The 18,875-nt window shown below is 38.0% G+C and overlaps 2 protein-coding genes across 2 annotated transcripts; both read left to right on the top strand.

The window, feature by feature from the left end:
• Positions 1–5,826: 5,826 nt before the first annotated feature.
• Positions 5,827–6,810, top strand: LOC102970320 (olfactory receptor 226). Its single transcript, XM_007083165.1, has one exon. The coding sequence runs from the start codon at positions 5,827–5,829 to the stop codon at positions 6,808–6,810; it is 984 nt and encodes a 327-aa protein (XP_007083227.1).
• Positions 6,811–15,842: 9,032 nt separating this feature from the next.
• Positions 15,843–16,787, top strand: LOC102957306 (olfactory receptor 6-like). Its single transcript, XM_007083279.1, has one exon. It carries the CDS (start codon positions 15,843–15,845, stop codon positions 16,785–16,787), a length of 945 nt encoding a protein of 314 aa, XP_007083341.1.
• Positions 16,788–18,875: the final 2,088 nt, after the last annotated feature.

The following is an 18,875-nucleotide window of genomic DNA, read 5'->3' as shown; positions in this document are numbered from 1 at the left end:
CCATGTCAATAACCTGTTAATGTACTATAGTTTGTAACGTGTTACATTTGAGAAACTGGGCAAAGGGTACATGGAATTTTAAGTAGTATTTCTTACAACTCTCTAACAGTTTTAGTTTAGTACTTTTAGTTTTCATGAGCTTAATCATATATGCAAATATTTTTGCATCTGTCTTTTAAATATGTATTGTTCATTTTTGTCATGTTGTACTGTATTGACAGAAACTGCCAAAGCACAATGAAATAACAGGTATGAAGAATATTTTTGCCATCTTGTTTTAATAAGAACATATCTAGTATTTCCCCTTTTGGTATATGCATGTTTTTATTTGTTTTTATTTTTTAAATTTAAATTCAAGTTAGTTAATATACCATGTAGTCTTGGATTCAGGAGTAGAACCCAGTGATTCATCTCTTAAACATGACACCCAGTGCTCATCCCCAAAAGTGCCTTCCTTAATGCCCATCACCCATTTAACCCATCCCCTCACCCTGCCCTCTCCAGCAACCCTCAGTTTGTTCTCTGCCTTTAAGAGAATCTTATGGCTTTCATTATTTAAATAGATATAGATTCTATAAGCCCTTATCTGCAATTACAAAATCCAAACAGCTTTGGAAACTGAGCATTTTCCCCTAAGTTTGGGCCCTAATAAACTGATCTTTAACACACCCTAGATTAAACAGAATATCAGCTACAGACATGAAACTAAAAGCCAAAAACCCTAACTCTCAACTCGGTGCTCCTATGATGTCAGGGAATTAAGAAATGTGACCTACATGGTATCAGGAGATAAAGGAAGAAACAATCTGGCATTGTTGAGTCCCTGTCATGTTCTATGCACTTGATACATCTCATAACATTTACTTCTCTCAGCAACTCTGTGAGGTACATTAATCCCATTTTACAGATTAAGAATCTAAGGCTCAAAGATGTTAAATAAACTGCCCAAGATTTCATGACTGAGCTAGGATATAAAGCCAGACTGACTTGGCCCAAAGCTAAAGGGTTTCCTTTAAACAGGAATGTGGCATTATAGAAAGGAGTGGAGACTGACAAGTGGGAGGCAAGGAGAGAAACTATGAGGTTGTAGGGTATTGTGACCACTTCTTCATGGAACTTTCCTGATAAACTTCTTTTTCCTAACTTTCCCAAACATATATTTTTGTCTGTCCCAGTCTTTTTTTGTTTGTTTGTTTGTTTGTTTGTTTGTTTGTTTTGGTCTCTTGGGCTCCTGCATCAAAGCCATCCCAAGGCATCAGAAGGAGTAGGGCAAAAGGGGACCATAGGAGGGAGGTGCAAGATAAAAGCACCTTTCCTGATTTGGCAGTGTTCTCTGATCATCGGAGGAAGAGAAGATGGAGTCACTACACTATCTTTCTTTGTCCTGATGCATCAAATTTCTTTTATACACATTCCCTAAGTCCTTTCCTCACCAGCCTGGTCATCTTAGGAGGACTCTGAGGGAAAGACATCCAAATAAAGTGAGTGTATTCTATCATCTGCTTCATTCCTCTTCAAGTGGTGAATTTCCCCATGTTTTCTTTCTGTCTAATAAATTTCTCTTCCTGTTACTGTCTACGCCTAATAAAACCCAAACTCCTATCAGTATTTTCCACATCTGGTCCATCCTAATCATCAGACTGATATTGCTTTCTACATGTTTTCCACTCATAGCTGGTTTCTTTATTTATTTGTAATGTGCCTGGCCTCCTTAAAGCTTTTATAATCTTCCATTCATAGTCAACTCTTTCTATGTTATAGATATCTTTGCCTAATCTTCTTTCATTGGATCTTTTGTCTATATAGCACATTTATCCTACCCAAATATGCTCTATATTATCTACAGAAATTCTAACCTCTTTGCACATAATCTTTCTTATGTTTTATCTGGTTCCTGTAGGTCTACTCATTCTTCTACACTTGATGTTTGTTTTCCTTACATATTATTCCAATTCTGTCAAGTTTTCTGGTAATCCATTTAAATTCTCTACTCCTGATCATTTCCAAACAACTCCTTTTTACATCATGCCTTCTTTACAGCCCATTCCTATGATCTGCAATTCATCAGTTCTGCCTGTATCATACCTTTCTCCATTTTCCCATCCATCCATACAACCATTTACCTTTACTAATGGCCATAATACCTTTACTAAAGCTGAGCTTATAATAGGAGCTACTGTCAAAAGGAGAGGCAGATATATCAGTAAATAATCTATGTCTAGAAATATGGGTAGTTTTGGAACATGGTAACTAAGAAACTGAAACATGAGGGATAACCAATCATTTCTAGGATTAGGGATAGGTATTTTTGATAGAAAGAAGAGTATGTGCAAATTCCAGAGTTAGAGAACATCATGTCACACTTAGAAAAAGGGAAATAGTGGTCAATGACTGGATTATTGTAGGACAGTTAAAAGAAATATATTTGGGGCTTATTTTGTATGTATTTTCCCAAAATTGGATGCACTTGGGGCAGTGATATGGTCATACTTCTACATAAAATCTCACTCTAGAAACAAATGGCATTTAGATTTATGAGGGTTGAGACCAGGGGAAGAAAGATCAGGTAATAAGATACTGAAATAGCTAAACTGAGAAATAACAAGGACCTGATGGGCATAAGCGACTGGGGGGAAGGCAGTAGAAATAGGACAGGAGAGAAGGACAGACATGAGAGATAATTAAAGAAGAAGTTAAGATATAACTTAGATTAGTTGTGAGTGAGATGTGGGTTTGGGATGGGGAGAATAAATATGTAGGAGACTTTCAGATCTCTGGTATAGGTGACTGCATGGAAACTAATGTTATTGACTGTGATAAAGGAATAACAGGCTTAGGAAATATTTTTCTAGACATTTTCTATTTGAGGGACCCATGTGACACTAAGAGAATTATGTCCACTCCTTGCTATACCATTAAGGACATCTGAGGCACTTTGGCATAAAGTTCTTCCTGTACATCCACCTGAATAATAGCAGCAGTGATATAGCTAGTGAAATAATTGCTAGGCTTTCACAGGCTCTAATGGGAACAGTAATGAGAGGAACCTCACCAAACAAGTGTTAGGTGAAAGAAAGAAAGAAGGACAATTAATGCCTCTATGTGGAGATGCCACAAAAGCCAAGATTTGAAGGTTAATTCGGAGCTGGCCACCCTTATGCAGATTGCAGCATAAGCAAAGGTACAGAGGTGATAAGCATGCTGTAAAACTTTTTTAGTGTTTATTTATATTGGAGAGAGAGAGACAGAGTGTGAGTCGGGGAGGGTCAGAGAGAAATGGAGACACAGAATCTGAAGCAGGCTTCAGGCTCTGAGCTGTCAGCATAGAGCCTGACCCAGGGCTCAGAACTCACAAGCTGTGAGATCATGACCTGAGCCAAAGTCGGACACTTAATTTACTGAACTACCCCGGCACTGCCCACCCCCTGCCCCAGCTGTGATAATCATATGGTATACCAAGAGCTGCAAGGTATAAAATACAATGTAGTCTGTGACAAGAGATAAGGTTTTGGTAATAGAAGTGCATATCATGAGGTACTCATGTGCCTCGTTAAATAGCTTGAATGTTATTGTGTAGGCAGCGGGATATTATGAAAGAATTTTAATTAGGGAAATGAAATGGTCAGATTTGAGCTTCAGGGAAAGATTACAGGCAGTGAGACCAATTAGGAGCCACATGTGAGAGGCTGACTTTTTGTTTTTAGCGTGCAGAGCATCAAATATGAGGATAGAGAAGATTAAAGGATAAGCGGGAAGATCTGAGGCCAAGAGGGTTAAATGCACAACAAATAGTATATCAGGCAGGTATTGAGGAGAAAGGATCAAGGGTAAGGATATGAATGTAACTGTACAATTACAATTGTAATTTTTAGGTTCCCTTTTATGAAGCTGGTACATGGTATAATGGTAGGCATAGCAGTTTAAATTTTCAAGAATGAGAAGAGGAAGATATGTCCTCACCACTAGACTGTAAGCCACTTAAAGACTTAGTAAGTCTCTTGTTTGCCTTTTATGTACTAAAACTTTTAGTCTGTATGAGGTAAAGGGTGTGTTAACTAACTTTATTGTGGTAAATATTTCACAATATATACCTGTATCAAATTGTCACATAGTATACCTTAAGCTTACACAATGTTATATGTCAATTATCTCTCAACAAAGCTAGAAAAAAGTCATTAGCAGGTTGAAGTTTGATATATGAAGTTTGATTTTGTTCTCAGAGGAACGAGCTTGAAACTAAAAAGTAAGGAAACTCCTTAGGGGAAATAGCACCCTGATGTTTAGCTGACTCTCTCCTATTCTCCTTTCTAATCTCTGTACTCCCTTCAAATGTATGACCATGTCGAGACAGTAGGGTGACAATAACCCCATGTGACTATGTCTGCTTCTGTTCCACATCAAATCCAGAAGAGCCTTGAAATTTTGAAAGGGCAAATTTTATTTTTGATACCAAAGTAAACAAAGAGAGTACTCCACTAAATGTATGCTTTTTTACTGGTCTTGTTACTGGCAAAATAATTAAACAAAGAGGTCATTAGACTGAGATGGCTCTCACGCCTTGGTTGCCTACTTATTAAGCAAACCAAAACTTAAGCTAGAGTCAATTGTAAATGTGTTCATATCCAAGAAAACAAAATTTAAGAACAACCAATCACAAACAGCCAAGGAAACTTTCCCAAGCAAGGCAACCACTTAAATGTAGCTAATCAAATAATGCCCTTGCCTTTCTTCTGAGTCTGCTCTATAAAAGTCTTTCCATTCATTAGCTTCCGTCAATAGAGCACAGTTTACTTCTTTCCGTTTGGTGCTGCCCAATTTAAATCAATTTTTCTCAAACAAACTTGAAACTTTCAATATGTCTCAGTTTAATTTTTGACAATACTCGAGAAGGGGGCTACTCTCATTCCAAGAGAGCACAACTTTCAGAACTGATGGGATTCTCAGTATTTCTACCATCCAGAATACCTTCCTAAAATAATTTCAAGGTGCATCCCAAGTCCTCCTCTAAGTGCAGGTTTTGTAGAAGTTTCTATCCAGAGATGCTGTGACTTCTTGGGTTCTACAATGTTCCTTCTTTCTTGTAGTATGGAGTTGCTTGTAGCTGAGCCCCAAAGATCCTCTCCCCTGGATATAAATCCAGGATGGATCTTATAGTCCCTCCTTTGTGTTGCCTGAATATTTTCGAAGCTCTGAGGTCCTGACTTCCTGGTTCCATCTCTTACACTCTGTGTGACCTGGAACATGTTACTTAATCTCTTTATGCCTCGGTTTTCTTAGATGTTAAGTGGCGTTAAAATCGTACTAACTCACGGCGTTCTTCTGAAGATTAAGTGAATTAATATCTGCAAATATTTTAAAACAGTGTCCATACAATTAATGCATAGCAAATACTCAATTGTGTTACATGTTTAGTACTGTTATTCCTCCATTGTGTAACTTATTTCCTCAAAACAGAGTCACAATCTAGCTCACAAACTCTCACTTTAGGGCAGCCTAGACTCTCTTACTACTATATTTGGTTTTGATCTATATTCTTCAGTAACCAACTAGTGTCACTTTTACAAGTGTTTATCAGTATATTCTTCTCCAAGGGCCAGAACAGACTCTTACCCTATTCCCAGTATGAAGCAGTTCATTTTTGTTTACTTTTGTCTTAGCTCTTTTCCAGATTACAGCAGAAAGTGACGTCCTCAGTTTGGTGATGAATGACACGCATACAAACATTCTGTCAATATAAACCCACCACAAGAAAGCCTGGGTTCTTGTTGCTGCCTCCTGAAGGCCCTCTGTTCTCTCTCCTAAAGATCAGTGGGCAAGACTGACATTATGGAGCAGAGGAATCAGAGTGGGAGGGTAAGTGAGTTTGTGTTGCTGGGCTTCCCGGCTCCTGCGCCACTGCGGGCACTTTTATTCGCCCTTTCTCTGCTGGCCTATGTGTTGGTGCTGACTGAAAACACACTCATCATTATGGCAATTAGAAACCACCCCACCCTTCACAAACCCATGTACTTCTTTCTGGCTAATATGTCCTTCTTGGAGATCTGGTATGTTACTGTCACTATTCCCAAGATGTTAGCTGGATTTGCTGGGTCCAAACAGAGCCAGGGACAGCTAATCTCCTTTGAGGGCTGCATGACACAGCTCTATTTTTTCCTGGGACTGGGCTGCACTGAATGTGTCCTTCTTGCTGTTATGGCCTATGATCGCTATGTGGCCATCTGCCATCCTCTCCACTATGCTGTCATTGTCAGCGGTCAGCAGTGTGTGCAGCTTGCAGCTGGCTCCTGGGCTGGAGGTTTTGGTATCTCCATGGTCAAAGTTTTTCTCATTTCTCGCCTCTCCTACTGTGGACCCAACATCATCAACCACTTTTTCTGTGATGTCTCCCCATTACTCAATCTTTCATGTACTGATATGTCAACAGCAGAGCTTACAGACTTTGTTCTGGCCATTTTTATCCTGCTGGGGCCACTCTCTGTCACTGGGGCCTCCTATATGGCCATCACTGGTGCTGTGGTACGAATTCCCTCGGCTGCTGGGCGCCATAAAGCCTTTTCCACCTGTGCCTCTCACCTCACTGTTGTGATCATCTTCTATGCAGCCAGTATCTTCATCTATGCCCGGCCAAAGGCACTCTCAGCTTTTGACACCAACAAGCTGGTTTCTGTACTCTATGCTGTCATTGTACCTTTGCTCAACCCCATCATTTACTGCTTACGCAATCAAGAGGTCAAGAGAGCCCTACGCCATACGCTACACCTATACCAGGGCCAGGATGCTAAGCGCAGGAAAGCAAGCAGAGATGGGTAGAAAATGCTCTTAAACTTGGCATCTATATCTTCTATGAAGTCCAGAGGAGTTCTTATGCTCTAAATTAGGGAATAGGGCTCAAAAACACCACCATGGAACTAATCCAGAAGGAAGAAGAGGGATGGATTGCAAGCTGGCAGCTGGATTTCTGCAGGACAGCACTGTAAATACATGTTAGAATGTTCCATGTTATCTACTCTATTGTAATTTACATAGAACAGGTTCATGAATCATGCATCCTGATGGGATGAGAAGGATTGGCTCTGAGCAGAAGACTGACTGCACTTCAATATTTAAATAAGCAAACAAATGCAGAACTAATATCTCTCTAAATGGCCTTTCCTGGGTTTGCTCTTTGTCTTAGTTCTGTGGCTAAAGGTCATTTAGAAAAGGAAAGCAGAAGGAGGAAGCCATTCAAGGAAGCACAGACTTCATTATGGAATAGAATTAGGAGACTTCTGGTTAATCTCTTCTAGCTGCAAACCACTGACGATAGCTTATGAGGTAGGAGGTCCAGGTGATTATTTTAGTATGAATTACAAGGCAAGCAGATAGGAAACTGAGAAGTTTTGTGTTAGCAACATGTCACCTAGTGGACTCCAGGTATTTCTATATCCATTTCCTGATTTACCTAGGTCAGTGCACACACCAAGCTAGTGACTAAGTGCACTTATTTAATAAATCTGTTTTACTAATTTACTATAAGCTTATACTCATACATTAAGTGGAATACTATGTAGATCTTAAAATACCATGATCTACATAGAGCTAATGACAGAGAAATATTCTCAGTATAATAAATCAAAATATTAGGTTATGTAACAGCATCAAAAGTATTAGGCTTACAAATGGAAAAGGAAAATGTGATATAGATTTACACACACACACACACACACACACACACACACACACACACACACTGAAATATTACTCAGCCTTAAAAAAGGATAAGATGTGTCATTTGCAACAATATGGATGGACCTCAAGGGCATTCATTACTCTAAGTGAAATAAGTCAGAATAAGTAAAGCTAATACCATATGATTTCACTCATATGTGGAATCTAAAAAAACAAATGAATAAACAAACAAAAAGCAAGATCAGACCCATTAACACACAGAACAAACTGACGGTTGTCAGAAGGGAGGAAGGTATGGGATGGGCAAAATGGGTGAAGAGGAGTGGAAGATACAGGCTTTCCATTATGGACTGAATAAGTCACAGGAATAAAAAGCACAGGATAGGGAATATAGTCAATGATATTGTAATAGTGATGTAGTGAGACAAATGGTAGCTACACTTGTGGTAAGTGTAGCATAACATATAGAGAAGTTGAATTACTGTGTACATCTGAAACTAATGTACCATTGTGTGCCTGCTGTACTCAAATTTTAAAAATTAATTTTAAAAAAGATCATGACTGCTCAGCATGAAACCAAGTATAGGCTTTTCTGAGCAAAGAATATTGTGAGATAGCACAGATGTTATACCCTGAAGCAGACTCTGGTTCTACCTGCAAAAATGCATCTAAAATCTGACCATCTCAAAAAAAGTTACCAGTCTTATTGTTTGTTTAAATTAGGCTAGAAGGAAATTAACTGAGATGTTAGATATAACCATGCAATTTAGCCATTACTCTTATAAACTGCCTTCTGTGCCAAAGGTATTGTTACCAACATATTGATTTAAACAAGCATTTCTTACCCAATAAAATACACAGCTTTATTCATCTGGGAAGACAGATGGATACAGGGTATCTCAGCATGGTGTTTAGAAACTTACAATGACCTAAGAATCAGAACACTGAAGACAACAGCCTACATGAAGCTTCTCTCCAGATGTGGGAAACTTCTGGTGTTGCAGCCTGTCTTTCCATAGTTTTCTGCTGTTTAATAAAGTCTGAAAGGCTACTAGCAAGGAAATCGAGCATTATTTGCTAGTTGCTACCTATTAAAAATTCTAGTATATGTATCTTTTTGTGCCAAAAGTTACATAACCTTATAAGTATTTTATTATTATAATTTGTTTTTATATTTTATTGTGTTATTACAATCTATTATAACTTACATTTATAATGACTAGATGAAAATTCATCAAAATCCTATCTCTTAACTGTCTCCAAGAATAAATTTCTGAAATGGGTTTACAAATCTGAGACTGGAGTGTCAGTCTCTGGACATCACTGTTGTAGTATTATATGAACCTCCTTATAGGTTAACTCCAGTTAATAGGAAGTAAAAACATGATGTTGATTTCCTTCATTGTGCTTTTCTTTATTTTCCAAGCTTTTTACAGTAAAATGCATTAATTTCTCAAGTTTTAAAAAATTCCTCTAATTCTGAATTCAAAATTTAAAACCAGATACTTCAGGTATAGGAAAAGTGTCTAGCACATTTCCTGCATATATTCATCTTTCACTAACAATGAATGAAAAGATGCTTGAGTCCATGTGAACTATGGCAAGATCCAAACTTCTCTTTTGACTTGGACTGCATTTTCAAAGTCATGTGATTCTCATGGCTCATACTGAATTTGATGGCACAAAACCTAAGACTTTTCAAGTGAACTATTAACTGTCAGATGAAGTATTCCTCATCCTCCATTGATTAATTAATTTTGCCCCCAACCTAGATAGAGAATTTTATTTTATTCCTGTTACATTTGATCCTGTTTGTTTCAAACCATCTTTATAGGCTGCCATTCTTTAAAAATATTGCATAGATACTGTGACTTTTTTAAATTCCCTTTTGCAGGGCAGTGTCTGGGGAGTCTCCAGTCTCCTTCTAGGAGTACTGGATCCAGACTGGATCTTTCAGGTAGGAGAGATACTCAGAGTGGCCAGAGGTAACTCACATCTATAGAACAAGAGAGGATCAACATAGAGGGTTCCATGCTCAAAAATACCTACTTGTTCCCATCAACTTTGATAAACTCCACTTAGTCTCCCTTTCAAGTTTCTTCACAGTATGTTTTGTTTTCCTTTTTTTTTCTTTTGGTTTTCATTTTAATATCTTACCCATTACAATCTTGTGAAAATGAATGTTAGATTGTATTTTTTTTGCTTGAACTTTATAATCCAATTCTTTTTATAATTTGCTAACATTTCACATTGAACAGAGTCAGAAAATATCTAAAAACCTTTTGGAAAAGAGCATTTGAGAAATAACAGTTCTTCTATAGTACTGGAAACCCTATTTTGCTTAAACAGCCCTTATAGTTAGGAAGTATAAGACTGAGAAACTATCTGATAGAGGGGACTTAAGAAACAGAATACTTAAGTGGAGTGTGATATTTTAGATTGGATCCTGTGACATTAAATGGATAAGGAAAAACTGGTAAATTCTGAATAAAACCTGGAGTTTAGTTAACAACAATGTAGTAGTTTTAGCTTCTTACTTTTAAAAGTGTACAGTGAAATGTAAGGTGATGATATTAGGGGAAACAAAGTAGGGGAGGGAAATATGAGAACTCTTTTTACTATCTTTGAAACTTTTCTCTAAAATAATATTAAACCCAAAATTAAGTTATTTAAAAAATAAAATAAATTATTATTTTTTATACCAAATTATTTCGTAATTCTGATTTCAGTGACTTCATAATAATAGTAGTAAGCCAACCCTGTTTGCTTATGGTGATACATACAGCAAATATTTGGCTTTTATGTGCTATGTTGAAAACCTCTTTTTCAAATTTTCCTGGATTTTTAATTCTCATAAAATTCATACCTTGATGCTGTTTTATTTTGCTAATTTATAAGAGAGAGCTAAAGTATTTTTGACAAATATTTTTTGCTTCACATTTAACAACTCTAACAAAACCGTGCCAGCTCTTTCACATAGCATCATGTCGTGCAGGCAAGCATGAGTGGACAGTTTCATGCACTGCAGAGAAGAGAAGGCTTATAGCATAGGTGTTTCCATTTTCCTCAGGGGATAATTACCCTCCCTGATTTTGATATTCCATAGTCTCATTTCATGAGGACCCAGTGGTCCCAGCCTTCCCAGAATTAGTGCCAACTCACCATATGCCTTTAGACAAAGAATATGGGAGAGTGGGAAAAGAGCTAGGTCCATCCTTCTCCATCAGATTCTAATTAGTCACATATAGACCTTTAGATCCTTTGTAGGATCTAAAGTTTCTCTAGGATTTTTCATATTTTTAGGCCCCTGCATCATTTCCTTCATCTACCTTTGGTTACTCAAAGAGATACAAGTATATTTCCTGGGCCTTCATTCTAACAAAACTTTCAGCCCTTGATTCTTAATTTCAGGGCTACTGACACACAATTAATAGCAGAGACTGTGGGCTAATGACAGACAGCAGGTGTCATTTCACACTGCTCTTAGCACACAGTGCCTGCTTCACAAACGTTCATCAAATGACTGAGTGCTTCCTAGAGACCAAGGTGGTGGCTGTGACCTCTCCTCACTGCAGAGACCTCATTATTCCACCATCTCGCTTCTCACTATATTCTTTCCTGTGCTGGTCTCTCGAAAGCCCTCTCACCTCATTTCTTCTGATCAAATCATGGCTGTGGCTCACATTCCAACACAGGCAATATTTACATTTGTATAGTTATCACAAAGCTGTTTTAGAATTGCTTTCACATACATATTATTTTTGAAACTAACATTAATGATATGATGTTAACAAATGAATTATTGTTATCCCATTATATGAGTGAATAAACTAAGGAATAAGGCAATTTTAAAAGGTAAAAGGTCTTAAAACCAGTAGAATCCTAGATTAGGAATCAGATCTTCTCTGACTGCTGAGCCAAAATTATTTCCCATCACAGTACTTCCACACTATCTTTCTGTATGAGTCTGGAAAGACACCTCTTGATGAACCTTTTCTTAAATCCCTAAATTAGAAAGCATTAATCTCTGGGGCACCTGGGTGGTTCAGCTGGTTGAGTGTCAAACTTTGACTCAGATCATGATCTTGTGGTTCATGGGTTCGAGCCCCATATCAAACTCACTGCTATCAGCCAGAGCCCACTTTGGATCCTCTGTCCCCTTCTCTCTTTGTTCCTCTCCTGCTCGTGTTCTCTCTCTCTCTCAAAAATAAATAAACATTATAAAAATATATTTTAAAAAAGAAAGCATTACTCCCTCATTGGAGTTCCTAGGGTGCTTTCTGCCTCTCTTTTGGTACATGTCACATCCTATGCTCATTATAGTGTATATTATTATTTTACTTGGAATACTACAAGTTCCTGAAGGGCAGAAACCATGACTTACATATTTTTATTCCAAAGTATGTATAGCACAGCACCCTGCATATAATAAGAGCTCAATAAACGCAAGTTGCAATTTCTGTAACCAATGAGCAAATGAATGCATTGGTTACCTTATTAACCTACTTAAGTTTCTTATCCTGGCTTTTGAATAACTTAGTGTTGCATTACCTTGCATATAGTAGTAAGAGAAAAAAAGCCACATTCTACCCACAGGTATAAATAAACTTGGTCCAGGTATAAACAGGAACTAGTAGGTAATTGGAGATTTGGCTTTTCTATCAAGGTTCCCTGGACGTAGTCTTAGCAGCACATACAGAGTTTCCTTAGAACCAGAAGAGACTGTCAGTGAGCCTCCTGGGAAGAAGACATGGGCAAGAGGCAGGTGAGTGTTAAATATATTCACCTGCCTCAGCTCCAGTCTTGTCTTAGTGCTGCAATACCTATCATGCAGTTTAAGCAGAGACCAGATGTGGACCTCTAGGAAGTACAAAAATATACAAACCAGTATATTTTTCCATAATTAGTGCATACATCTGCAGAACTTTCCACTCTTGAAGGGAAGGCAGGTGGAATATGGTAAGTGGTTGAAAATTCAAAGTGTTATTGGTTGATCCAATCTTGATCCAAGAAAGCTCCAAGGAAGATGAGGAGGAACCTGGGAAGAGTGGCTGCAAGCACCATTATTGGGAAATGGGTATTGTGGAGAATGAATGGGAAAATGAAGATTGAATACCTCTTTACCCAAGGTTGGGGAAATGTGGGCAGCTATGGGATCTTTCGGGTACTGGACCAGGCCCAAAAGATATATTTCTTATTCCAGAAGAAGTCTGCCAGTGTCTGTCTTGTGTCTTGAAAATAAGCACATAAAATACTGGAAAAAAGTTCTATAGTACAATGAAAGGACTTCTTTCCTTAGATACCATAGAGACCCCAGAACTTAGTGCTTTCAGTTCTAAAAAACAAGGAAAATAGTAAGAAAGAATTCTTCATTTCTCCATGATACAAAATAGAACCTGCTGAGAGGAACATCCATGGCAGACAAAGTAGAGGAGATTATGACGTAACAGGGGCATACTTGAATATATGAGAGTAATATGCTAGGGAGAGGATAAGAGAGAAAGCATGAGTGATCTGTAACTCAGAGCTCTTCTAAGATACTATAGTCCTGTTCGGGAAATTTGGCTTCCCTCATTCCCCCAGAGTACAACAGAAAAAAAGATGAGCAAAAGAGAGAGAATGGAAATCTATATGTTTATATGAACACCTGTGAGTAGCATGTATGAGTCTAGTGTGACATAATATAATAACAGCTAACACTTAGAAAAACCACGGGCCAAGTCCTATGTTAAGTGCTTTTTCTGTGCATTATCACATTTATTTTCACAGCAAACCAGTACGGTAGGCATGATTAACATTATTCTACTTTATAGCAATGGATCTTTAAGTCCATAATTGTTGAATATTCTGCTCATGATGACACGCCTAGTAGCTTGTTCTGACTCTGAAGTCAATGCTCTTAACTAGTATGCAAAGGTAAATGTGTGGGAAATTCTGTGACTGATGGCGGGAATGTGGAATGTTATACATATCCTGAAGGAAAGTCTCTATATTCTTCCTGCTGAGACTAGAACATGGGAAATCTCACTATTTTCTGTTCCCAGAACTAGTTGCTTTTCTCGAGGAAAAGAATTATGTCAAAGGCATTAAAAAACCCGGCTAGAAACCACTTTCTAATGAACTACTTTGGGGTGATAGTGTTGGTTGGAGGCCTGGAGGTAAGGTACAATCCTTTTCCACCCAGCAAGCAGTACTGAGCTCTGCTCATGTGTGCTGCTATGAAAAGGAGGCAGTGGTGTCCATAATATGTATTTCAGTGCCTCGTTCTTTGCCCCTTGCCCTGAGCCATGGCCAGAAGATCTCTAGGCCAATGAGTCCCTGATCAGCTTCCCACTCTCTATGTGTCAAGAGAAGGGTATGGAGGACAAATTTGTTTGTCAGAAGGAGTAAACAATGTTCAAAAGGCAGGATCTGACCTCAGTCTTTATGGATGAGTGCGGTATTTAATAGAAAGACACATTCATTTATGTGTTTTCAAAAGATATCCTGTGACCACAGATTAAAATAGTTGGGCTACCTGACAATATTCTTCCTTCCAGCTTTGTAAGATCTGCCTGTCCTTACATTTTATTCACATGCCCTCTTGCCTCCCTTCTCCTTACTCCTCTAGGAGAACCTGAAACAATGGCTGATATTTACAGACCCAATCTACCAAGTTACCTGAGACCAGGGTCATATCCCTGGTTTTCAGACCGAATGGGTATGTTTGCTGTGACAGTACCCTGGGTATATAAGCCGAGGGTATGTCCAAAAGATGTGTATCCTGATAGATAGATAGATGCCTTCTGCCAGCAACATACCCTGAATTCACATTCCTCTGCCCCTGATCTACTTCCTGTGGATCCCAAAGCTCCAAGGGATTCATTAATTCACTTCTTAATCTATATTCATTTAATATTCATGTGTTTTCCAGTCACTGTCCTAGGCATTGGGCTCACAGTCATGAAGGCCAGAGTCTTTTTTCCCAAATTTTATTGAGATGTAATGGACATATACCATGTAAGTTTAGGGTGTAGAATGTGAGGATTTGATACTCATATATGTTGTAAAATGATTATCGCAATAAGGTTAGGCAAAATCTTCATCGCATCACATAATTACACATTTTTGTGGTATTTACTCTCAGTAACTTTCAATGATATGAAACACTTAAGATTTACTCTCAGTAACTTTTAAGTATATGAAACTGTATTGTTAACTATAGTTACCTTGCTGTACATCAGATCCCCAGAACTTACTCATCTCATAAGTGGAAATTTACCCCCTTTTACCAATATCTCCCTGGATTTTGGAAAACTGCAGTGTAATGAAGAGAAAACTCAATGCGTGAGGGGGTTGTGCACTGGGGGCAAATGCTTTTGAGGCACTTGAGTGAGTTTTGGTGAGATGTCTCCTAAATGGAATCTTAAATCTTGAATCAGCTGATAAAGATTAGGGGATGGGCACAATAGTAAGAGGGAAAAGTGTAAGCAAAGTATGAGACTGATTGTAATGTGTTTTGGGAGCAAAAACTACTTGAATATGTCTGGATCATGGAAACCATTTACAGGGTCACAAGAGATGAGGCTAGAGAAATATATAGGGATCAATATATGAAGTGCCTCCTATATATGACATTGAAAACATTTCCATTTTTATCTGAAAGCAACTGGAGAGTCATTAAAGAACTTTCCAAGAACTATTTTCTATTTCCACAAATAAATTCTGAAGAAAGTGTGCTGATCAAAGACCAATGGCTCACCCAAATACTAAACTTTGAAACTTTTTCTGACATGATCTTATACTTCACATTTCCTTTAGGCAGGAAAGAAATCTTTGTGAAATGACTTCCTAATTAAACAGAGATCTGGAATGAACAAAGGAGAGACCATCTATATTCATTGACAAAGGACCTGGGAATGACATGAATAGTGACATTCAAATATTTAATCAGGTGAGAGGGATGGGAGTGCATTTTGATTCTGGGAGACTTTCATAAAAAAACAACAAAAAGCCTTAATGGAAATGTGTGCTTGCACATTTAAAAGTGACTTTGTTTTAAAAGAAGTTATTTTATGAGTCATTTGGAGGAAAGTCTGATTTACTAACATGTTCGTCTCTTGTCTGATAGCATAAGCATCTCCATTATTTGTAGTATTGTTACAAGACTCCAATACTCCTCAGTGCTTTTAGTCATGCTGGGGAAAAACATCACTCTGGTCAGTGAATTCATCTTGGTGGGCTTCCCCACTGCCCCATGGCTACAAGTCCTGCTCTTCTTCCTCTTCCTTGTGGTCTACTTGCTGGTGATAATAGAGAATCTTATCATCATGCTCACTGTTTGGATCACTGGCTCCCTCCATAAGCCCATGTACTATTTCCTGAGTAGCTTGTCCTTTCTGGAGGTCTGGTATGTCTCTGTCACAGTCCCCAAGATGCTGGATGGATTCCTTTTGCAGAAACGGCGCATCTCCTTCACAGGTTGCATGACCCAGCTCTACTTCTTTATCTCGCTCGCCTGCACAGAGTGTGTGCTTCTGGCAACCATGGCCTATGACCGCTATGTGGCCATTTGCCACCCTCTCCAATACCCAGTCATTATGACCACAGGTTATTGTGTACAGCTGGTGGCGTTCTCCTATGTAAGTGGTTTCATGGTCTCTGTCATCAAAGTTTATTTCATTTCACATGTTGCCTTTTGTGGTTCTAATGTCATGAACCACTTTTTCTGTGATATCTCACCAATCCTTAAGCTGGCTTGCAAAGACATGTCCACAGCTGAGCTAGTGGACTTTGCTTTGGCTATTGTCATTCTTGTCTTCCCACTCATCACCACTGTCCTTTCCTATGTATACATTGTCTCCACCATTCTGCGGATACCCTCCACCCAGGGAAGGAAGAAAGCCTTCTCCACCTGTGCATCCCACCTCACTGTGGTCATAATTTATTATACAGCCATGATTTTTATGTATGTTCGGCCCAGAGCTATTGCATCATTTAATTCCAACAAACTAATCTCAGCTGTGTACGCAGTCCTCACACCCATGCTAAATCCCTTCATCTACTGCCTTAGAAACCAGGAAGTAAAAAATGCTGTCAAAAAGACCATGGGGGCTGGGCAGTGCCTCCTGCTTAGCTAAGCCCTGCTGCCTTGAGGAGGAGACAGTGTTTCAGCAAGGATATCATTCCTATGACACTTTTCATGATTCTGCTCATTAGTGTTATTCTATAGATCTACATTCTGAAAGAGATCACAGCATGGGATGAGAGGAAAAAAATTAAAACTAGGAACAGGACACATTATATATTGCTTTAATCTTGAATTCATTTTAATACATACTGTATATATATTTTATAATTACTTTGAAATGACAGAGTAATAACTATTTGACATATAAGTTGGTGTTATTATCACTTTACATATAATAAACCATTTTATTCCTAAAAGAGCTCTATGAGTTAAGTATGATTACTTGCCTGATCTTATGGATCAGGACACTGAAACACACACGGAGAGGTTAAATAAGTTGTTCAACATTGCATACTTTTTTTTTAAGTCTATTTATTTTGAGAGGGAGAGAGAGAGAGAGGGAAAATGAGCAGGGGACAGGCTGAGAGAGAGAGAGAGAGAGAGAGAGAGAGAGAGAATCCCAAGCAGGTTCTGCACTGTCAACACAGAGCCCGATGCAGGGCTTGATCTCTCAAAGTATGAGATCATGACCTGAACTGAGATTAAGAGTCAGACACTCAACTGACTGAGCCACCAATGACTGACAATGACAGACACTCAACTGACACGTGCCCCCAATCTTGCATATTTAATAAATATAGAAACCATTATTTGATAATGGAGTCTAGTTCCACAATCTACTATATTAGATTCTCTCTATATCTAAGAGTCTGTGATAGTAGCTCTAGGGGCACATTAGTTAACACACACTGATGCCTGGAAGGAACAAGCAATACAATTCCAATCAGTAAGATATGGGTAGATGTGATGATAAGTGATAATAGTGTGGTAGTGGTGGTGGTGGTATTGGTGGTGATCATGCTATTTGTTATTGCACATTAATAATATTTTTATCATTTCACAATTTTTTTCCAATTTTAGCCTCCTTCTAGGACTGTAACAGCTCATTTCTCATTATAGGGATGGGATCAATAGTTTTATGACAGATGAAATGATTTGTATTACTACAACTTTTGCAGTTGATATGTGTCTCTTGAGAAACTGTCTTCTGGCTCTTGAATTCTTGTGGCCTTCCATACTGTAATATGGCTATTATCAGCAAACAAATGGAATATCATTACATCAATGTATGTTAGTGCTGAAAGCCTCAATACATCAATATAAAATATGACCTACACATAAATAAGCTTAAAAGTGCATACAAATTTTTCTAAGACACATGAGATTGTTAGATACCATTGAGGGATCTGTTGATTAGAAAAAGAAATGTACCAGGGAGACTTCAACAGAATTGAGACTGAAATTGAGAAAAAACTGAAACTAAAATATGAAAAAAAAATCAGAAAGGGCTACCTTGCCTCTCTGTATCTTAACCTATTTTAAGTAGGGATCAAAATTGGTCTTCTGATTGTTGAATGTTAGTTTTTCTTATATGTATATTGCTCTTATAATGTTACTTTACTACTTAAGAATTCTCAATATGAATTAAATAGGACCTACTCTTTCTATTTATTATTGTTATTTTAGAATCATTCTAGCACTCATGAACCTCAATAATATCTGATCTTTTCCCCACCTACACCAACTCAATTTTGTTTTTTACTGATCCTCAAGATGAAACATCCATTTTGATCACATTAGTCACCTTAAAGTACTCAATACTTACAATATAATAAGTCTTATATTGCTTAACTTCATTCATTCATTATTTTTTGTGCCCCTATTGTTTGGACTATGACGACCTATGAGGATATACTGGTCAACAGCAACAACAACAACAACAAAAATAGACATAGATTCTTCTTTCAAACAGCTCAGAGACAAGTGGGTAAGATAAAGGCATGATTATCTTCAGTGTTATAAGTGTGGTGATGCAAGTACAGAGAAAATTTTTCAACAGAAGTAACATTTAGGCTAACACTTGAAGGAATTAGACAAATGAAAAATGGTGGGCAGTAGTGAAGGTCAAGTGTTGCAGAGATAGGAAAGGCCAAGGGACAAGAGAAGTAACAGCACACTCAAAGACCTGAAAGATGAT

The sequence above is a fragment of the Panthera tigris genome, chromosome D1, assembly GCF_018350195.1.
Source record: "Panthera tigris isolate Pti1 chromosome D1, P.tigris_Pti1_mat1.1, whole genome shotgun sequence".
Taxonomy (NCBI): Eukaryota; Metazoa; Chordata; class Mammalia; order Carnivora; family Felidae; genus Panthera; species Panthera tigris.
This window is presented reverse-complemented; position numbering and strand designations above follow the sequence as displayed.